The 24,243-nt window shown below is 35.4% G+C and overlaps 2 protein-coding genes across 2 annotated transcripts in view; one reads left to right on the top strand and one right to left on the bottom strand.

The window, feature by feature from the left end:
- Positions 1–24,243, top strand: part of LOC129001223 (centromere protein S-like) — a 44,188-nt gene that overhangs the window by 9,829 nt on the left and 10,116 nt on the right. The window lies entirely within an intron of this gene.
- LOC129001222 (uncharacterized) overlaps positions 3,501–24,243 on the bottom strand; it is a 31,860-nt gene continuing 11,117 nt past the window's right edge. Inside the window, exons 3-5 of the mRNA XM_054428448.1 lie at positions 15,384–15,665; positions 7,414–7,545; positions 3,501–6,051 (exon numbers count right to left, since the gene is read on the bottom strand). Of these exons, the coding sequence (XP_054284423.1) occupies positions 5,836–6,051; positions 7,414–7,545; positions 15,384–15,665 (630 nt within the window). The 3' untranslated portion in view covers positions 3,501–5,835. The remainder of the gene's footprint in view (positions 6,052–7,413; positions 7,546–15,383; positions 15,666–24,243) is intronic.

The raw sequence follows: 24,243 nt of genomic DNA, 5'->3' as shown, positions 1-24,243 counted from the left end.
GTAAATGTATTTGTAACTTTTGTTTTTTAAATGTGTAAACTTTATGTGTTGTCGACCTGCATGTATACATTGATGAAGACTTACGTCGGATATTTGACCATATTCAATATGATGTTTTAAATAAGGATTTGATAATGGGTCTTTGTACCCGAAACTAGTCATCCATAGACTAAGTTAAGACTGAAGACGGAGCAAGGTACGTAACCTATTATATAAAAACAACCAATTTGACACTACAAATAACTGACCAATTATTCGGTTATGGAAACCATTCGGTTATCCCATCACTATGTAATTCAATAGTTATCATCGTCATTCATAAACCCAGGTTGCATTTCATCGTCAGGCTACAAACAAGAATGTAACATTATAATTTGTAGAGAACTCATTAAAGTTTTTTCTGATAAGTTCATTTAATGTTAAATAAAAAAAATCATTCATTTAATATTTTGTAAAATTTTGTTTTAGCCTTGATGACTAAATTCCCCTTGTGTCAAGTTTATAAATTTTCTAATAGATACATAGGAAAGACAGAATTTCCTTACTGTTTTGTACACTCACTACAAAATTACTCTACACAGCTCTTCGGTAGGGTTTTATCATTGACTATTGGATAGTCAAAGGTTTTTTAGCTAAAATCTTACTACACAGTTGACTTGGTACAACTTGACAATCAAAATTATATTAAGTAACATGGACTTGTGTGTTCTATTGCATGTTTGTGAAGTTAAAGCTATAACCCCAATAGCGAATGACATTCTTTTGTTGGTTTGAATTTTCATGGGGTTCAATGCATCTGGGGTTTCCTGCTGTTATCAACATAATGTTCTTAACACAATGTATTACTCATGAAGGCCATAGTTTACAATAATAGTAATTTTCATCAAAATAATTTGTGACTAATTAATTGTTTGTGTCAAGGCATTAATTAAGTCACTTTTTGCAGTTTTTGAAAAAGGTTGAATATAAACCATGTTGGCAAAGAAAACTTCAGGAATAAAAGATGTTGATCTGCCTCTTCTAAGATCAGTTTTTCCAAAAAGTCATCTGAACCAAGCCATATTTGGAGCCTTAGAGATTCTTGTATCAGCTATTTATGACGATAGAAAAAGTTACAAAAGCAAAGTTCAAGCGCTTATGTCAGTTTTGGAGTGTTTGTTGGCAGATTGTTTGACAAGAATCTCTCCTGAAGTGACCTCAGTGGTGTGTGAGATACTACTTAAATATACCTTAATGTTGGTACTCCACGGTAACTGGATGAACAATAAAGTGATTGCATCACACTTGCAATTGCTTTTAAACAAACTCAAACTTAGAGCAGAGAAAAAGAAACTTTTTCATGTTGTCAGCAACATAGATTATCTTTTAGAGTTAATGGAAAATGATCCATGGGGTAGTATTGTTGCAACAATTTTGGAGGGTGGAAGAATGACTGATGAAGAACTTTTGGATTTTGTGAGGAATGAATTAGGAGTGTTTTTAAGAGTTCGTGTAGAAGTATTAGTCTATGCTAAGTGTGAGGTCGAAGCATCGGTTATTGTGAAAAAATGTCTCGATTGTATTTCTAAAGCTAGTAATAGTGAGTGGCTTGGGTCTTCAAATCAGGAAGTTACAGATCTGAAAGATTTATACTTGCTTATCCTTCATATGAAAAAGGACATTGATCAATTTAAAATTGAAATAGAAAAAATGGGATTCTATCAATGTTTGAGATTTGTCAAGCAGTGTCAAAAAGGTGAGCTGCCTGTGGAAAGTGCTTTGAAAAAAACCATCAATAGTGTGGTAACTGTGGCATTCACTGTGATTAGAGAAGATACAAATGAACAATCTATTCGGGAATTGATTCAACTGTGGCTTGATGTTTTTAGAGATGACAATTTATTTGAAAAGGTAGAATATTTAGTGTCCAACACGGCATGTCCTAGGTATATTTACTTGGTGGGCGAAGAACTGATAAAAAGAGTATGCCTACAGCCAAATAAGGGGGAGTTTCGTGTTGGGGTCTTTATCAGGGGACTAACTCTTCATGTGAATGAAATAAAGATGTGTGAAATCAACAATGATCAAGTCAAACTGAAAGAACTCAAAGTGCAATTTGCCAATGCAATCTTACAGCTAGCAGAGTACTTTAAGAGTGATTCCTTGCTGTACAGGGAATTTGTTCTGACAGCATTTTCACTTTCCCCATCACAGAATGGGCTGGACATGATCAGAGCTGTGGGGCAGAACAAAGAGAGTGTTGACAAAAGTGAGTCAGTGGAATTGTTTCACAGTGAATTTTACTTGTCTGGTAAAACCCAACTTGACAGTAATCTAAATCTCACAACTATCTATGATTTTTCTTTTCCGCAGATCTTACATCTTTCATTGAAAGAAAATTTTACATACAATGGAATTCCCGGTCAAGAATTGAACCCAACAATTTCACAGTGTTTTCAAGTGTATGACTCCAACAGAATCGGGATACCTCAAAGTATGTGTGATGATTTGTCAATAGTAGTTAACTGTCTGAAGAACCAAACACTGTCTTGGGAACTAGACTGTTCGGAACTTTTGGAAAGGTGTGAGAAGTACTTACTATATGAGAGTGATGCGAGAGCTTACCAAAATTCTAATATAATGGAAAATCAAGAAGAAAATATTCGTCTCCATCTTGGTAAAGCTCATTCTAAATCATTAAAACGAAAACGCAAGCATTGATATTTATAATGCACAAAAGGAAACTTGCTATAGGCTAATCATTTTTTAGTGTTAAGGTTTGATAATGTTGTAATGTATATTAATGCATTTTTTAAGAGGACATATTTGTAATATTATAGAGCAACTGTTATCTTCAGATGTAGGCCTAAATAATTTTATTGTTGCGTTTTCTGTTTAAAACTTTTTTTAATCTACGAGTATTTTTTAGGTTTATGTGATATTTGATGTTTTTGTTTTTATTTGTTATAAATGGACTCGTTCTTAGCATCATTCTTTTTTACTGTTTTAAAGTAAAACCTTGACTTACTGCCTAGAATATGGTGGAAGTCATAAAGGTGGTAGTAGATAGTAGACTAACTGATCTTTCTTTATCATCACACTGTTGGTTATTATTTTTGTCACTTCTCTTTAAATGGCGAACCATTTGTTATAAGTGTCTTTTTTAGTTAAACTTTATGACAATCAGTTATCTATAAATATTAATAATTGCTGCTACAAAATAATTTCATGCTTCCAGAAATGATTATGATATTGAAATACTATCAAAGTAATAACCTTATTATTATAAGGTCAACAAATTTATTTTATTTTAAACTAATTATAATCACAAATAAGGGTTTGATTAGGAAGAAACAATAATTTTATATTATTTATTTACAAAATAATGTACAAAATATATTAAATAAAAACCATTTTAGCTGGCTTTAAGCTGAATTTGATAAAATATGAGTATGAAGTGTTACAGTTTTTATTTTTATTTATTTATTTTAAATTAATTATAATCACAAATAAGGGTTTAGATTAAGAAGAAACAATCATTTTATATTATTTATTTACAAAATAATGTACAAAATATATGAAATAAAAACCATTTTAGCTGGCTTTAAGCTGAATTTGATAAAATATGAGTATGAAGTGTTACAGTTTTTCACCTTAATTTCTCTGTTTAAAATGTAAAAAAAAACTATTGAAAGTAATAGTTGGTGTCTGTATGCTAAACTATTACCTTAAAGCCAACTCAATAGCTGTTAACGTGATGTACTATAGTCAAATGTTAGTTATGTTAGTGCTAATTCTTAGGTAACATTCATTACAGTACTTAGAAATACTTTAACACAAACAACAGGTTGAGCACTTGTTAAATAACATTTTTTACAAATATTGTAAAATTGAGCAACATTGTCATTGGTCAAACAAAGGAACCTACATAATAGTGTGATATTCCTTGTTTAAATAGCTATGAAGGGAGAAAGTTATATGCAATTTTTGGACTCACTCATTCAGAAATAAAAAATATTTTTATTTTAATAAATAACACATTTAAGTTTCAGTAATAATTTGCATTTGTAAATGTATACATATAATATAGATCAGGGATGCATATCTTGTGAGACTGACGTGGCCACAGTTGAAACATTTTATATGTTGGTACGGCAGACACGTGTTGATACATATAAAACACACTTTAGTGGTATGAGTGCCTTAGTTTCCCGATACAACTTTTGCTGGAGGATTTTCACATCCTGTGTTCGACAGAGCATTCTTGGTAGTATAAACATAGGTATTACTTAACACACCTATTAAACCAATCTTTAAACAACAAATCTCCCACTGCTGGCTGATCTGGAAGTGAGGGTGAAAACAGTGGAGCAGCGAGGCTAGATTGTGGAGGAGAGCTTAGCTGAGAGTTTTTTTACCCCCGATGGTAGCGGTGCTGCACATGCACATAGTGGAGCGGCGACAGTAGCGAGTCAAGAGGCTGAATTACATACAGTATTACAGTACTTAGGAATATAATTTAAAACCTAATTTATCTATCATGAGGGTAAAATGTACTAGTTTTGTAAAGAAATGAATGAATGGTGAAAATAGTGAAACAGCAAAGTGGCCATTCATTGAAAAACTGACTACATATTTCAAATAAAAAAAATTGTCAATATATTTATAGAAACATGTATAAAAGAGTTACAAAAACTGTTTTCAGGATAAATTGTAAATTAAATATGTGACTTAATGGGAAAATAGTACTTTTTTGACAAGAATAATTACTCGATATCATTTCATGCATTGTAATGAAATTATTCCTGGTCCCAAACAGGACTGTGTTTACGAACGGACAAAATAAAACTACATTTTAGTCGGTTTGACCACTGAGCATGATCCTCGAGGTAAAGAAATTGGGGTAGAAAATTGGAGCGGAGAGGTTAGCGTGCTGGCGCGGGTACATGTATGATTTAAAACCCGCTTAGCTTTGCCTCGCCGCTTTACTATGTTGTCACCCAAACAAAAACTGACTCATGACATTTCCTAAAATTATGTATGTTCCCTGTCTGGTTAAGGTCTTCAAGGAGCTCCGATTGCAGCCAATAGGGTGATAATACTATTGAAATTAATGTCCAATTGATAGACAAGTATAGAGAAAATTGTATGGACGTGAAAAGTGTTGAAATATGTCTAAGTGGTTTTGGAAGTTTGTAAAAGACCATAGGCCTACATATTGGCACGGTGTAGGCCATCAGTTCCCATCGACTCAGTGATTAAAGTTTATGGATAATCATCAGACTACTTAGAGTTAGACACCAAACCGTTATCCACATACATATTTTCTGTGTGTATGATCACCAACTCAAACGATTACTAGCGGCCAACATTGTGCAAACAAACACCCACCTCTCACATTTTCTACATCAAAACACGTTTTCTTTGTCACATTTGTTAACTTTAACAAGGGTTGACCTTCTAGACCTAAGAAAATTAATTATAAAAGCAAATCATATAATGATTTATTTCACATAATTAATAGGCCTATGTGAATGCTTATTAACAAATTTTGCAATGATTATTAAGGAGTTAATACTCAGAGAAGTAAAGAGCACAGTGCTGTCAGATTTTTGATTGTAGCTTGCTGGGCTGTGACTGGGGCTTGTTGGAGACCTTAATTCAAAGCAACACTAATCTTTGCCCTCTTTACTAGAGCTCTTACTTGATCGCACAATCCTCTCTAAGTCCAGGATTTTCTCTCCGTTCCTTTCTTTGACAAATATTTATTATCTGTTACATTGTCTACTAAGAAACTTAGGACATAATGTTTCACACTTGTGCAGTGCTTTCACAGATATGGCACCAAGAATGTTTTCACCGAGGCGCTATACAATCAATCACTTTGTCCCTGTTGGGCCTAAGCCCTCTTGATGAGGAATTCTGTGAGTTGGTCATCGCTATCGAGATAAACTCCTCCGCTATTTCTCTGTCCAGTCCTGTGTATGTCTTCTCTAGCTGTTCGTCTGTTATCTCTCGCTTTTCTTTCTCCCGTTTCTCTGGTCGCCTACTCCGTTTTGTGCTGTCTGGTGTCTGGAAAACGAGTAACATTTAATTAGTACTTATAATTTCAACAATATAAAGTAAGATATGACAAGATTGGTGATGTTAAATATAGGTATTACAAATTCATTCACAATATTTGCATTATGAAGATTTTGATTATTTCTGCAATAAACAAATGCTAGACTATACATTGGTTGGAACACAATAAAATCAGGGGTACAAGACACCAGGTTCACAGGAGGAAAGATGAAGGTTAGGGAAGGCTTGGATTCAAGTGTTGCAATTCAAAAACAAGCTTGAAAAAGTATACAGAAGTAGGTTTTAATACATTTCATAAAATGAGCAGTAAGCACTTTTACTTGCGCTTTATACATGAGGGCGAGGAGGGCAGTGTTTTACTTTGCCTTAGATATCAGCTCTAGTGCTAGACACCACTTAAGTGATCGAATGTTTCCTCTGTACATTTTCTCTGTGGGCATGCACACTAGCCTCTGTTGCAACTGTGAATTTTTTGTTTTTCATTCGTGCAATGGGCTGTGCAATGAGGCAAATGCATTATTTCCCATACAAAAAACATTTGACTAATAAATCAAAGTTCATATTATTAATAAATGATAAATGATCAAATGGAAACACTACCTACTCATGGCAAGACTAGCAGTGAGAGTCAGAAGGGTCTAATCCCATGATAACAATATCAAATTACCAATTAAGATGGGGATGCCACATAGGTAGATGTTTATTTTTACCCAAATGCCTCGTGTAGCTTTGGTACTGACTAAGACCAGCTGATACATTTCAGTAGCTAGCAAGGACCATTTTGTTAAAAGCCTAATGATCAAAGATAACTGGGTACAGTTTCAAAACATCAAAAAGCTAACCTTTCTCATGTCCAAATCGGCAACCTTTTAATTACCAGGCGAAGGCGAGCACTATAACCTCTCAGCTATCTAGCTATCAGTATAGCACTGGGTGTTCACTTAACTCTACATGATTCTTTAGTAACCTCTATGGATTCCTACACAAGTATTGACAATATTGCCATGCTAGATGTGGTAGTGTGGTCATTAATTTTCTTTTGTATCCAAATTTACTTTAGTACAATAAAACTTTTAACAAATTAGTATTCTTGTTATATAAACACCCCTTATATAACAAGAAGTTATTTCATTTATAGTTATTTAGTTAGTTTAGTTATTTTATTCAAGTAAGTTATTTGGGATATTTTAGGAAGTTGCTGAGAGTAATGCTATGTATCAAATAAAGAAGGACCTCAACTCCTGTAATTTTGAACTTCTTGGGTTTAGGTGTCGGATCTATATATAGTGCTATTTTAGACGGCTTGATCCCTTTTTCAGTATAGCCTTGCCTTACATTATGCTTACATACCACAGAGTGTCTCCCACGGTGAGGGTGAGGAGATCTCCTCCTCTGCATGTAGGGGTTGTTGGGCAATGGACTGATGCATTGTGGGTATCCCACTGAACTAGGCGGCACTGTATATAGCCCACTGCCTTCCATCTAAAAAGTAAACTGTATCAAGAAAGGTCTGCACTATTTCCCTCAACTCTGTTTGAAACCTTAAAGTTGTCTGTACATATGCTGCTAACATTGTAATTTTATCCATTTTTAAAAATACGGACAACAATAATATTTGATAGTCCATGTGGTTATCAACATATCAATAAATCATTTTATTGATTTATTCCACACTGCAGTGTCTGACCTCTGTAAGTATTCAAATGAATAAATGTTAAACAGTTATTATACAAAAATATATAAAAAAGGTAATTTTAAAATTTTTTTGTTTTATAGAGCATTGAAACACTTAAGCATATTTCGACTATAAACTTAAATCTCAAACATTTTACCAAAAACAATAAACTACTTGACGTCTTTCATTAATCGGAGATAAAGTAACGGACATTACAATATAAGGAAATCCGTAATTACATTGCAAACAACCGAAGGCTCGTTTCAAGAAGCCCGCGACTATTAAAATTTGCTCTTTGCAAGGGAAGCTTGATGAAAATGAGGTTAGGTAGGGTTTTTGTTAGGTTACCCTACTATGGTAAAGGGCGGATTCTAAGCCCAGACACAGCGCTTACCAATCAACGTGCGTGAATAACGTGAGTTTAGGCATAGACTAAGGAAAAAAAGTCTTATTTCCTTACTCTATGGTTTAGGTTTAGCTTAGGTTCACAAAGTGTAAGTAAAACTGTTAATGTGTTAACATGAATAAATTTACTATTTCTCATTTACTGTACCACACCTTAATTTGCTTAGGGCAGATTTCAATAGTGGAGGTCTTCACGACAAAGACCAAAGACCTCAATCAAATGACCAATGTAATGGGTGATGACTGTGACTGGTTTGCCCTTGCCACAACCGGTTGCGCCCCAGAGATGGAAAGTAAGCGGCGAGAGCAGGGAAAGCAAGCTCAAGTTATGTTTTAATGTTCGCCCCTGCGCCGCGGGGGATACCACTTTCGATTTTCTGCCCACACCGACCACCGACACCGCTTTGGTTTCACTTTCTTCTTGATCGACTAGTAATCATGTGCGTGAGCGTGTTTCCTTGCCGATGATTGTCCTCAAGCAATAATTTATTTTACTCGTTTAACGTAATTAAATAGTCATATTATAGACAACAAGTTTGTCTATGGTCCTATGACATGGGTTTTAGAGGTTGCGCAAGCTTAACGTTCGTTATCTGGTGCAACGAAAACGGCTAGCACTAAAAAGACAGTTCATAAGTCTAAAAATATTCAACCAACGGAGGTTAAAGCAGATATACCTTGAGCTATGCCCAACAACCAAACATTATTCCGTCATTTTCTTACTATAAATATTATAAGATATCTGATTTAAATGGGTAAATATATTTTAATTGTTAATGTATTATATCTCCTTGCGAAGTAAATAGATCGACGTTGGATAGTAATAGTTCCCACCTTCCCTTTTGATTTAGTTGAGAATAAATCCTTCTAGAAAATAAATGGACACCAACAATTCACGTAAATGTAATGAAAACCCACAATATAGTAAATCCTATTGGATTGCCATAATTTTGTCTAATTGATTCAGGGCCATAGTTCCCACTTAGTACCGTAGCCACATGGCTAAATTAATTAACACAGCGTAAATTAACTGACAAAACGATTGGATGACAAAACCTACATACTATATTAAAATATATACTTCACGTATGCCAATGGTTGAAATGCATGCAAGCTCTAAAAACTTCAGCACTGTTATGATTTTGACTACAACTTAAAGGCAGTGACCATGCATAGACAATATAAACTCAACGAAATCATAAAAATGAAACAAAATTTCATATTGTCGATTGGTTGTAAACTGTGACTCAGACTACTGTATCCCCTTGCACACTAAATAACTGTTAGTTAAATTATTGTGTGTTTTTTCTGTATATTTTAAATTAGTAAATACTCACTCAACTGGGTTAACCAAGCCCTAACTTGATCAGGGAAGAATCACGTAATGCTTTAAATAAATAGTAGGTCACATCCCATACAGTTTTAGAGTCATGAAAGTAGATTACATTTGGAAACAAGTAGGCTAAACCTAGTATAGACTAAACCTAGTATAGGCTAATAAAAGCGAAACGTACAATCACCACAATTACATGTAGGCTATGTTGGCGTTTGTCGGAAACGTGCTCGAAAAGAGCATACCATGAAACTGTATACGTTAGCTGTGGGAAGGAACAGTGGCCAGTACATTTGAATACTGTAACAGAAATAGGCTGGCGTTATTGCGCTGCTAACATCTCTGTTCGTGGGAAACTCCGCGGTTGTAGAATTTGTTACACTATTGTTTGCATGTGCTCGTTTCTTTTCGTTTATTCATTATAGCCGTACTTTGACCAGTAGTGGAACTAGGTTTTGGCTGTGAAATGATTTTTTCGCGTTTTTTTACACGATTCGAAGTATTTTGATTGTTTTTGGATTTTCAACAGATTTGATTCCGAATTTGGTTGATGCAATACGTTTGACTACCATACAACAAGATTAATTGCTCTGCCCTCTCAGTAAAGATGTAAATACACATGACCCTTTGCAACCACGTGATACACGTAGGCATATTTTGTAATCAAAATAGAAAACAATAGAACAATTATGGTTAACTATCACATTAATTTAGGATGCTGTGAAAAGTTGCAGTTGCCCTTCTGACAATTCCATTTACCCGATACCCAATCAACCGTGACTATACACCGGCTCGTGTGGAAACAGCGGGAAATTCCTTAACAGCTGATCGATTCCCGCCATAATGTCACACTCAGGTAGACATAAAGGGCGCGGCATTTGGTTGGCATTTGGACCACGGTATGAGGCCAGTAAACCCGCAGCGATGTATTGAAATCTACAGTTGCCCAATCAGTTTTCATTGTTGTTTGTGGTGCAAACAAGTGTTATATTGAATAACAATGATTTTATCACCTTGTTCACATAACGCGTATAATAATATATTGCTATGCTTTTTTGTACAGTACATTTGTTGCGATATGACATTTAAGAGGTTTTTGCGGGCGTTCCACCACGATTAGTAAATAACAGTAATAAATAAGTTTTGGCGATGTTTCGAAATCCGAAATCTGATCTAGTATGCGTCCTCAGGTGATAAAGCACCTAAAAAATAATAAGAATTGTAAACAAACCAAGCCTAAATTGGAAAAGAAAAAAGAAAACCAAGACATAGTATTAGTTTTATAGTTATAACAGGTTTTTTTTAAACAATAATTGGTAAAATTGGAATGTAAATCTCGCGTTAAAGGGCTGAAATTAGATGGTAGCTCAAACAAAACAAGACTTGCAGATCTCTGTGCTTCTCGATGTTGGTGTTTTAATTTATAGCTTTGGCGTAACGTCCTGAAACCCTTCTTTACTAATCGTGATGGGTCTTCTACAACTGAACAAAGGACTATTTTTTAATTTAATAACTCAGCTAACATCTACCAGGAAATCTCATCAAAAAGACGTGGGTACAACCAGCGAAATCCGCCGAATTATAACGTCGCGCGACCTGGTTTTGACGACAGATGGACACAGATATGGGATAATTACCCTCCTTGGAGACAAACTGCCCAGGACCGTTGTACATATTGTACTTGTACGACACGGGCGCCGCTATCATAACGGGAGGCGCCGCGGTATTGTGGTGGGACGCTGTAGATTTCCTGGTGCGATTCCAGGGTTTGGGAGACTAGACGTTGAAGTAAATACCCCCGCCGCAGCGAACCTGCAGACTAAGCGAATTTCCAATTACCTGATTCGATTTACACTAAAATGTATCATTAAAAATATCACATTTATTGCCTATTTAAATAGAATTAGTTTAACGACTACTTAGGTTTGCTGCAAAAGGGAGGGTAAAAAGTGTTTTTTAATGTCAAATGTTAAAAGGTACTCTAGTTTAGTAAGAAATTAATGTATTTTCCAAATTTGATCAAAACATGTTCATAAACAAGCATACTACAACAGTTGACTTATCTTACTAATATTATAAATGTGAAAGTTTGTGTGTTTGTTTGTTTGTTTGTTTGTTTGAAGTTCAATCACGCATAAACCACTGGACGGATTGGGCTGAAATTTGGCATGATGATAGCTTACATTCCCGATTAACATATAGGCATATTCTTATCTCAAAAATCCTTTCGGGCTCCGCCCCAGTGGCTCTGTAATTCCCCATGTTAACCTTATGAGTATTCATATTTAAAGGGAATTAAAGAATTTAGTCAGCTGTTTCAACTAAAAAAGTTGGTTCTATGATATGGAAAAGCATTAAAAAGTTATAAGATTTACCAACAGGGTGCAGCACTATATTTTTTTTGCATTTATGAAGCAGCTAATTTGAACTAAGCAGCAACAAAAAACTGTGATTCGCAATGAGAACTGTCAAATTAGGATTGTTTACAGTTATGTATATGTTTTTCATTTCATGAATAATTTGTGATATTTTGCGAATTGATAATTTATTTTTCTCTATTGTTTAGGTAAAATGGTAGAACATTATGGCTATGGTAGATGTGTAATACTATAGAATACTGTAAATTTAAAAAAGCAAATTTTATCAAACTGTGTCCTCCACCCATTGCAATCGCAAAGCTTGAGTATAACTGCAATAAGCATTTTATACTTATATTCCAACCCCGTACGAAGGACGGGTACTCTGCTAGTTTTCCATAAGAATAACATGGGAGTTTCAAAATTAAAATTTTTTTCAATTTTCTCCGTAACCTTTAGGCGCATAATAACGCTTCAATATACAAAATTATTTGTTTTTTTAAGCTCTACAAAATGGGTTAGAAATAAATTGTGAAATTTTCTGTTTTGAGGGTCAAAAGTGAGAAAAACCAATTTTTACCCCATAAAACCCCCCGTAAAGCCCCGTTCCCATGGTCCGATCGTGCTGATTCGCGAACTCATTCAAGTTTATCCCGCTTTACACCTTTAAACCAAATTTCGTCAAAATCGGACAAAAATTAATCAAGTTATCGCGTTCACGGACGTATATATATATATATATATATAAGTCTATACATATACATATATAAAAATTTGAACGAATGGTGTTTTTGGCCTCTGGGAACATCAAAATGAAAAAGTAAATCGGTCCCGGGCCTAGGTCTTACCATGCCACATACGGTAATAGCTACTTCCCTATAGGGAAATTCGCTAAAAGCGTCTATACCTTGCAAAATAACAAGCTGTTAATCTCTTTGGAGTATCAAAATGTTATCTTGTCCCTTTTCCAAAACGGGTTGGCACTATTGTAAGAGTTTAATTGAATACGATCTCGAACACTGTTCGACCGAACGATAAATAAATAAATCATCATGTAAGGTTTACGATGAACTAGTAGACATATTAAATAGTTTTGGCACATTTTGTTATTCGCCTATATTATTATACCATACATTCTATAAAAACACACAATATACAGTATTTCATGACTTCACAACGCCAACTTAACGGAAACTATGACCCAGTTCAGTTAAGGCAAAGTATTCAATATGAGAACTAATAGAAAACCTGTGTTCAAAGTTTTGTTCGACTGTTTTACTTGGAATCTGTTTGGATCCCCAAAACACGAAATTTCCCAATTTCTCTCCAGACCTTCTAAAAAGCTTAAAAAAACCAAATTATTTAGTATATCAAAGTGTTATTTTACGGTCATTGGTTACGGAGAAAATTGAAAAAATTCATTTAAAATTCCCATGTTATTTTTTATAGAGAATATTGTAAAATGTTGCAGTTTGCTTGTCTATTATATATTTTGATCAAACTTGACAAATTTATTTAAGTAAACTAAACTATTATTATTATTTTACTAAAAAACACAATTTATTAGTTTTTCTGCAGCAGCAAATCTAGGTAATCGTTAAACCTAAATGTTAATTTAATTGAAAATCAATTTACGTGAATAGGAATTCGCTTAGTCGGCAGGTTTGCTGCGGCGGTGGTGTTTTATCTACACCGTATAACCGCGGCCACCTTTAACTCCGGTGGCAGTGGTACAACTGGACAAAGTTCAAACATTTGTCACTAGCATATGTTGCATTCCTGTTCTCGTTTTATGATCACTATACAAATATAAAAAATATGTATAAAACATGTATACCTCACGAGAAACCGGTTCATAATCACTACTAAGATTTAGTAATCTTGATAATCTTAGGATCTTAACATTAATCCGAGTAACCGGGTTCAGTTTGTTGCGTAAGACAATACTGTGTAGTATGAATTACAAAACCCAGCTAATAAGCGTTCATTCACACGGACATTCCCATGTCGTCCATTAGGACGAACTGTGCTAATTGTGAAGGTGTATCTGCATTCTGTAGTTTACTAATTGGTGATTTATCTTGTTGTTTGACGATTAGTAGAGATAATTGAGTTATGTTGATATAGATGGGGTCCTCAATTGAGCAATGATGTTCTTTTTAGCTGAACTGTAACGATTAACCAAAAATGAAACTCCGGTTCGTAAAGTATGATTTATAATAGTGTCAAGTAAACCTATATGCCTATGGAAACCCCAGAAGTACGTCTCGAAAATGTGCAGATATGAATACAGTACCCAAGAACTCTAGGTTATAAATACAGTATATCGTTTATATCTCCGATCTCCGATCGCAACTTTACACAGGTTAAAGCAGTCCCATCTTTCATCTACAGAAATGGATACAGATTTTCAATGCGAAACAAAACGTATACAGGGTGAGTTTTAAATGAGTCCCCCCCCCTACTTTTTTCTACATTTCTTAAGATATCAAATCCGGACCACGTCAGATCATTGTAGAGTTGTAAGTACTTCATTTTGACTGGGTGTAAATTTTTGGCCGCCATCTTGGATCCGCCATATTGGATACAAAGTTTTTTTTTCAAATGTAAAGGTAGAGTTGTGACCCATCGTTTTAAACTACATTTTAATGCTGAATACGATGCTGCAATCCGTTTTTAAAAATCTTGATCCATTCTAACGTTATGAGAACTTTTTATAACATTGTCCATTTAGAAACTAAGAACATAATCGCAAAATTGTGATAGATAAAGATTTATGTATATTATGTGGTGTATACTTATCTTTATCTAGCACTATTTTGCGATTATATTCTTAGTTTCTAAATGCACAATGTTAAAATGGGATAAAAATAATGTTACAAAAATTCTCATAACTTTAGAATGGATCAAGATTTTTAAAAACAAATTGCAGCATCGTATTCAGCATAAAAATCTAGTTTAAAACGATGGGTCACAACCCTACCTTTACATTAAAAAAAACTTTGTATCCAATATGGCGGATCCAAGATGGCGGCCAAAAATTTACACCCAGTCAAAATGAAGTACTTACTACTCTACAATGATCTGACGTGGTCCGGAGTTGATATCTTAAGAAATGTAGAAAAAAGTAGGGGGGGACTCATTTAAAACTCACTCTGTATAGTAAAGAATGAATCCTTAGTGTAACATGATCAAACTTTTGACTTATTGGATAATAAAGTCGACATCCCATCTAAATGGACCAATTATAAACAATTAGGATTACTACTAGAAAATAGTTGGAATAACGGAATGCTCTGTCGAAATTATATTATATCTCTTATTCGATTATTCAATAATGTAAGTGACATAAAAATGCTTTAGTTTAGAGGGAGTTGTTTTTAGGCTTGGCTTACTTATTTAGTTAGCAGATTAAGAAAAGTAATCTGTAATTGACATTAAATATACTACGTCACTACACTGAATCTGACTACAGTACACTTGCTTACATTCTATAACTAACTACAACTTTTATATGGGAATGGGCTGTCTAGTAATAAATAAAACGTACCATAAGAGGTGGCGGGTAGACCAGCAGTGGTTGTGGGGGGGCTGCCGGGTACAGTACAGGAGGCAATGTCCCCTGGGGCGGCAACCCTAGCCACGAGTGTACCAACCCCTGCTTGCCCAGTGGCGGGGACTCCAGGAGACGATGGGGCGGAGGCCTGGTGCAGGGACAGACCCGGCGGTACACCCGTAGTGACGCGGCCACCAGGGAGGCGGCTAGGAGGACGGAGGCTAACAGGAGACCGAGGGAGGTCAGGACAGGCGCCCACGCTGTCAGGTCCACGTCCTGGAACAAGAGGAAGCTAGAGGAACGCGCCAAGATCTGACGTCCCGGCCCTCGGACTATTGCTCTGACTTGAATGGTGTTTATGGGAGGCTTCGACTTCGGAGCACTTTGTCCAACCCATTACCTCTTCCCTTCGAGTCAGAACAATAGTCCTCCGGCCAGAACTTCATGACAACGGAAGATTTTTTCCATTTCATCAAGTCTACAACACCAGACTTTTTTTTAACTAGCATTATTATTATCATTATTAATGGAGATGGGGACGCCACCTAGGTATGTATTTTCACCCAAATATAATTGAAGGATGAATGTAGAATAGAGTGAGCAAATCCGTATGGTTTTGTTACTCACTAAGATCAGCTGTTTCATTAATGATCAAGGACAGCTAGGCCCAATTTCGAACCATCAAGAAGTTACACAATTTTTCTGATGATTGAAAAACACCTTTTGACCTTTTGATTACTAGATTCGACAGTAAACATTTAGGGTTTGTGTTTGCAATTCAGCTACTAAGTTATGAAATATGGGATTAAAAGGGAGTATGTTTATCTATGGTATTATGTTACTAGTCCGGGATAAGTGTGTTTTTCGGACGAGTATGGTTGTTCCGTACGGGTACGGGATTACGATACGAGTACGGTAAAAACGTTTATACGAGTACAATATTTTTCACCATACTACACTAATCTAACTAATCAATAAAACAATCTGTCTGCACAATCACACTCATAGAGTGTATTTGTTTTAGGCTCTGACAGGTTATTTTTTTATAACCACTCAATGTCAAAAGATTGATTATAGGCCTACGAATTTGATTATGTTTACGAAATATACGTGGTTTTCAAAGCTACAATAGTACAATAGTTGCATTTGTACGTAATAAAATCCCAAATCAAGGAGGCGGCAAACTACTATTCCATTAAAACAGAGTAGTATGGAGAAAATGCAATTATTGTTCAATAATCACATTCATTTGTCACCACGCATATTCCGGGCTAGTAATGTAATATACCATTACGTTGGAGATTTTATGACATACAAAACGATATCAGGTCAAATTAACTCATCATGCGACTTTTCTTAATTGATTTTGTATTTAGGCCTACCATTGGCGTGATAAAGTCAGTTGAATATTCTTGTTATTTATTCCAACTGATAATTTCAATAAAAATAATACATGAATGTCGTATGCGTATAATACAAAAGATAATGAGCCTTGAAACAACAACAGCTACAAACTCAATATAACAGTAAAATAACCAAGTGCATTTAACTACATGGCATTTTCGCGGGGTTATGACTATAAAAGAATTACTGTATTTTGATTTTAAATTTTATCGTTTGAGTTGTTGCAATAAAAAAGTTTTATAAAAAATCCTTAATCTTAAATGATCATAACTATACATAACACATAAAGTATGCAAATGCAATATACATCATCGCAAATCATATGACCTAACTCATTCAAAAACCGATTAAAAGAATATTTTGGTGAGTTTTGAGTTCTTTGCTACAAACGATTGTTTCTTGTACATTGTTGATATTTGGATAGTTTTTAAGATTGTTTTATAGATTATTTTTATAGATTGTTATTATATATTGCTTTTATAGATTTCTTTTATAAATAGTTTATATTGATTGTTTTTACAATGTATCACCACAGAGGTTGTTTTCGAAGATTTATTATATATATTGTTTTTAGATTGTTTGATAGATTGTTTTTGTTTTATAGTTTAGGTAGGTTAATGACAGTTGTTTTGTAAAGCAGAATTGTAAATATCTGAAAAACGCTTGCTGAATAAAGACCATTTATTATTATTATCATCGAATTTAAATAGCATGTGGTTGAAATGCATACGATTACGTTCATGCATGTATTTATTTTACTTGACCTTGACTATTTCTACGTTAGAACCTGGGTTGGAACGTCACGAAGAACGAACGAGAACCACCACTTTCCTTTCACCAGTAATATCACTTAAGGCGCAAGTAGGCAATATAGCTACTCGGATTGTGTAGGCATATTGCCTAGCTAACGCCGCGCCCGCCGTCACGTTGAAAGATATATGTTTATATATATATATTCTTGAGGAGATCTTGATAGAGTTTGTGATAAATGAAACATGGAACATTGCAAATTTTCGTTTAATACAAATGTTTTCAAGCAAAGAGAAATTAATGAAAAATGTAAAAATTAACAAAACAAATAAATATGAAATGTTTACAAATAGTTAAATTTTGAGAACATATGATTGAGTACAGATAAAAAAAAATAAAAAATAAAATCAGCCTAAAAGAAAATTAAAATTTAGCTGAGTTGAATCACTTTTTTACTATCTTAAATTTAAACCAGAGGGGAACTTTGTTTTCAGTACCAACTCGTGAGCCAATTCAGAATTTCTTAAAGTCAGTTGGTTGCATTTAGGGTTTTGACGTGGGTTTACTTTGTGAAAGGCTTTAAGGGTATAGCAGCCTTCAGAACTTTGGTTGTGGTGAGCGGCATGATGGTAAATTAGTTTTTGTTGTCTTCATGTACCACATCAAAACGATGGCCTGTCATTCGAACCCTTAAAGAGTTTGAAGTCTGGCCAATGTATTCTTTTGGACAATGTTTACACGATGTATATATATACCTAAGCATACCTAAGCACGTTGCTGAATCACGAACAACCTAAGTAATTGTACAACAATTGAGTTATTCATAATCTATTGATAGTTTTTGCTTGAAACTCCAACAGTAGCGTAACCTTCGATTTCGTCGGCGTTCACCTAGTATTTCTTAACAAATTATCTCTCGGGTATTTTATTATGACATGTCACAACTTTGACTGCGTATGAAGTTATTTCTTAGTCCTGCCTTTGCCGGATCCGCATCTAATATATGTCTTGTCCAAGGTTATCAGTAGCTGGGCCAGGTTGGTAGCCCTGATCGGTCTCTCTGATTGTTGGTAGCCATGACCCTTGGGTCACACTTACATATATATCGCATTAACGCTATTGTCCATACACGTTGTTTTGCTTCTATTGTCTGTTGCGGTCCAAACGATTAAATAAGCGAATGCCACGATCACAACAGCGCGGCGCTCGATAAAATTCGTTGATTTATTTTTTTGCGTTGAACGGTTGAACATGAATTATTACAATACTAAAATACCTGTTTTATCTCTCGCTTGAAATAAAAGATAAAACCCCATATCTGTGACCAGATTTACATAAACTGTATGTGTATAACTTCAGGACTTATTAACACTCAGGATATTTAGTGCCAATGATGAGGTAAAGTATTTAAACAACGTAAGTTTTAAACCTTTCTAGGACTAGTGGTCATCAAATCAAATTGGTAATCAAAACCTATTGGACGAACTCGAACACGATAAAGATGTATCCAGTGCAAGCCAAAAATGGATTATTCTTAGCAGGGCTTTCCATGCATTGATATCTCGCTAAGTGAACGATATAGTCATCGCCTGTTTACACAACGTTCTCGATTCTACCCTGAAAAGTCAGATGTTTTAATGTTTCGAAACTGAAACCAACTTTTGTTGGTCTTTGGGCTTTACTACAAGCGCCTCGGTTTGTCGGCGACGAAAAAATATTTTTAAATATATGCAACAGCTTAAAATAACATCAGTTTTTCGCCGTTCAGTTGGGGCGGTCCATGTTATCCATCTTGTTGCATGAGAATTGCAAGCGTAAACGACAATTTCTTCTACGCATTGACAAGCAAATAACCTTTTAACGCTTTTAGTCATGTCATTGTAAAAAGATACTTGTCCTACATGAGATTTCATGTAAGATAAAAAATCTGTAATCTTGAAATAATTTGCAATTTAAAAACTAAAACTAGTTGAAACATTATGAACACAAATAGAAACCCGGCGCCGACTGACTAGTTCTCTTTTGCCTCACGTATTCTCCAAAGTTACGGCCGTTTTATAACGCCGCTGCGTTAACGTCGCACATAAAATTACGCCACCCTGGATCCTGAACCGGAGCGTTGAAAGACGAAAGCTATAGAAGAGTCAGTGAACCATTTTCATTGCTACCAACCTGACCAGACCACTTTCCCCCCAAGTGTGCGCAGGCTTCCGGTTTTTTACCGCGTCGTCATCTTCGGCAAAACCTCGTATCACTTCCGGACTCGTCGTCGCGTCGTGGAAGAACAAAGTCAAAGTAGGAATCAGATGACTTTGGGATTGGATGCTCTCTGGTGTTCATTAGATTATTAGCAACTATGATTTTGGCACTGAGCAATATAAGTCACTTTTAACGTTTGAATTAATTGTATTTTGCGTTTATCTAAGCTTTGTTACAATTTAATGTTGACCGCTTGTTGGACAGCATCATAAATTTGTAGCCCTTTGATAAAAATGGTATCAGAGTTTAGAAACTTTCTCGCTTGGGATCGAACCAGCCACCTGCAGATTTGAGGGTTACACAATAACACTGGCTACCCAGGCAGTTTCTGCATATCGCCATCGACGAAAGCTTAGTATTAAGAACAACATGTATCCACACATTTTAAAGTGTTCTTAAGGATAAAAAAATGACAATCAGCCATGCTAGCAATGTTTAGGGCTCTATTTGCGTAGTTAATTATTTTTACTAAGTTCAATGTTCATATCCTATATACAGTATTAATAGACAAGCATGTTTCTTAAAAACCTTTTTTCTCAGCTCATGTGCACACGCAGGAAATATCTACGTATATATTTTCCTGTAGATGTGCAGAATCCCTTTATAAATTAAAATATGCTAAAAAATAACCATTTTAAGTATACGTGCCTCTTCTTGTCATGCCTATTCGTAATAGAAAAATGATCCTTCCATTAATTTATGGTATTAATTTATTTTCTTTGTTTGTGCTTGAGCTTAAGAGAATGTGTAATGCGTTTAAATTCTATAGAGTTTGCATGAAAGGAGCACGCTGGAGATTCTCAAGGGGTCATACCGGCATCTTGTAACCAGGTGTTGTGGAAGACCCTACTGCAAGAACATGTTTAATATAAAACATATATCTGTGAGATTTATAAAAGCCAGACTTCTCACTCAAAGGTGTTCACAATATACTCTTTGTCTCTTTGCAATGTTTATTAAGATTAAATTATTTATTTTTGGCCAAGAGCCATGGCTCCCTCTCTTGTGTGGGTGCCAATGGACTAGTAAGAGTTTGGTGTACTTTTTTCTCATATTTTATTAATTGAAAGTATTATTTTTGACGTGACAACGATCTTAACGTTGTAAAACAATGCTGCATTCAAAAGGCGGCAACGTTTTGCAATCGGGCTGTTGAAAGCATTTCCAAGGTGGTGTTTTGTTTAAAAGATGACATATAGATCGAGGATATCTTGCAGCGATGACGGAGCGTTGACACGAGACATGTATTTCGTTGCGGTACAACGGTATCGCTCTCGCCTGTTCTTCTGATTTTGATGTTTTTGTCACTGTGACACTGGCTGGGAACTAACCGCTGAACGGATTTTTTCCGTCACTTTTCCGCCACGGTACCTACCTTGTCCTTGCTATTTACCGTCTCAGTTTTTCTTCTCACGTTTTTCAAGTGTAAGAAATATCTCGAGTTTGTGATAATGTAACCATTTGATCTTTTATTTTCTTACCACTGACGGTTTTGTTTCCTTAATCATATAACTCGAAATCAATTTACGCTGCAATCCAGTGCCGGCCCAAAGACATTAAGGCGTGTTTATCTTCCTCAAAGAAATTTGGTCATTACTAGCCCAGTTAATTTCGTAATGGAAAGAAGGCAAAAACCTTCCCAGGAATACATATAGCCTAACAATGACAAAAAGTTTCGCTGTCATACATTCCATGCATTGTTTAAATGCAGATAGGGATGTACCTTATAAACCTTTCCTTCATACATAAAATGTTTATACATTTGGCCTTTCAGAAAGAATAAGTAGATAAACGTGTTAATACCTAACAATGACCTCTAAACAATTATTGGTAATAGACCCTAAACGATCAGAAACGCTAACAAACCATAGTTAAAAGAAATGTTATTTGAACTAAACTTGGTCACCTCTGTAAATACCACAGGTCTTACTCCGTTACGCTTGACCTCTGGCGGTAAAACACCATAAAATCGCCAATGAAGGCGGAGCGTGTTGCATTTCAAGCATTTCAACCGAGAAATAACCGAACACTGACGAGTCATAACAATGCGCGGGTAAAGCTGTAAAAGTAAAAAAAAAAATACTAACGTCCAATGAAATTCGGTGTCTTCAATTGAGAGTGTAATTGTGGTTGTTTGGACCGTAAACTCATAGGATGAAATTTCAAGTGTCCGCAGATTTGACATTGTGTGATAACGCCAATGTCATAGTGTTTACAGTTTAGACCAGGGTCCGGACAGTTCCCTACAGAAACGTAAAAATGTCAACAACGTTAACAAGTACAGTGATAATCTGGTACACTATACTGCAAGATTTGGAAAGTTACGTGATGAAAGATTGAAAATATATAATCGCTTCTAACTGTATAACCTGTGTAAGAGTAACATCACATCCAACACCAGGTATGTCTATGTAATTTGGTTTTGGAAGGAAACATGTCTAGATTTTAGTTTCAACAGCAATGGTATAGGAAAATTGTGTTAGGTTTAAATTAGAGCAATGAAAGTTAAATCGGGTCTAATTTTATGACATCTTCCAACTAATTTTCATTGGTTTGACTCAGTCTTTTGTTTAGCTCAATGATGTTGAAGATCCTTTTCAACTTTACTAAGCCCCAAACTATAGAGTGAAATTGGAAGAAAACATGTCTAGATTTTAGTTTCAACAGCAATTACATAGGAGGTAAATTGCGTTATGTTTAAATTAGAGCCATGAAAGTTAAATCGGGTCTAATTTTATGACATGTTCAATCTAATTTTCATTGGTTTGTCTCAGTCTTTTGTTTAGCTCAATGATGTTGAAGATCCTCTCTTTCAGCTACTAAGCCCCAATCTATAGAGTGAAATTTAAACTTTGAAAAGCTCTATACTTTTTGCTATTAATTCTATTGTATTATTATTTATCTTGAGAATTTAAGAGGGGTCCCATTCGTGATTGAAGAAATTTAACTTACTGGGTACATGTATCTGATTGAGTTAATGTGTTTTTACAAACTCACAGACACTGCATGCTGCTCGTTAGTCAAGCCCAGATAGTCAATGATTATCTGTCCCGTGCTCTGCGGCGACTTTCCCGCCACGCCGCTTTCCCCGATAATGTCTCAGCGGGTCTCGCCTGGTATTCTTCTTGTGCCATTTTCCTGCTCAAATTCCTGACTCTCCTCATACTAGTATCACGTCGTACGCTGGCTCATATGCATGTATGTCAACTTCATATGATTCTATCCCTTTGTATTTACATTACAAAGTTTTCATGATTCAACGTACTGCAGATTCTAGGTGCAAAAGGTGTATATACTGTACAGTATTTACTAGTGCTCTAAAACTGTATGGACACCTTCACCGTTCAAGCTTGTGACTTGTAGTTTTTAAAATATTGACGAAAGATCAATTAATTCCATGCGAGTTATATCAAACGTCGAAATGTTTTAATAAACATAATTAGTAGTAATTGCGTGTTGTAACACGAATGTTGTTGCCATATTTGTCCATAAGGCACATTTTACGCTTAACGCATCTTTTCTAGGTCAAACCTCCCAAAGACGTAACAGTACCCCTTTCATCCAGTTCAGTCCAGCATCCTGGCAACAAAAGATCAGCTGACATTGCAGCTGAATGCAACAATCAAAACTTCATGTTCCGCATTCCCAGCTGATGTGAAATTAATGTTCTTTCTTGTCAGGTGATCCACTTCTATATTTCCGTCTTGTCATCCCCTTTTGTCAGGAATTCAGTGGTTTTACTGGAATGTGAAGATCTTGATGGAAATTAAATCGTCACTCTCACGAGGATAATTTCATCGTGGTAGCTGTCTACTTCTGTATATACTGCTAAGTTGTTTTAAAAAAGGGTTTTTACCCTCAAGATGCAGGCTTTTACCCCCATTTTCCATTTACGTAGCGCTAAGTATTTGCATTTAATTGAAATAGTCAAAGTTGATTGAATTCTAACTATTATGAAAACTCCTTTAGAGGGTCATCGATTTTGAACCGGTCGTGCTTATTACTCATTCAGCTAGCCTTCTGTAGTCACTGCCAGAAATACTATGAAGTCTAAACCGATCGTGGTAGTCATCGACAGAAACAAAACACCTTTCATTCTCTCCGTGGCAAGTATTTCTTTCAACAGTGTTTCATGGTGATTATTTTGCACTTACACATAAATAATATACTTATACGGTCGAGTGCCTTCATACAAAGGAGAGCAGGGCTGGTCCGTTCACTTGACCTTGAGAGGTCGAGGATCAAGGTCACTCAGCTGATACCCTTGATAACGTCTCTGACCTTGGGTCGGGCGTATTGGAATGCGTAACTATGTTTTAAGATTAAAGCTATGCTAAGTGTTTTAGGCGGTTTTGGTTTTATGGTACTTCAAGTGACGACTTGTATGCAAAATGCACATAAAGATTTAAAGTGTGAGATAGGATTGGGAAATCGTCCATTG

This window comes from Macrosteles quadrilineatus, unplaced genomic scaffold (genome assembly GCF_028750875.1).
Source record: "Macrosteles quadrilineatus isolate MER2022 unplaced genomic scaffold, UCM_ALF_1.0 Scaffold_8__2_contigs__length_117827958, whole genome shotgun sequence".
NCBI lineage: Eukaryota > Metazoa > Arthropoda > Insecta > Hemiptera > Cicadellidae > Macrosteles > Macrosteles quadrilineatus.
This window is presented reverse-complemented; position numbering and strand designations above follow the sequence as displayed.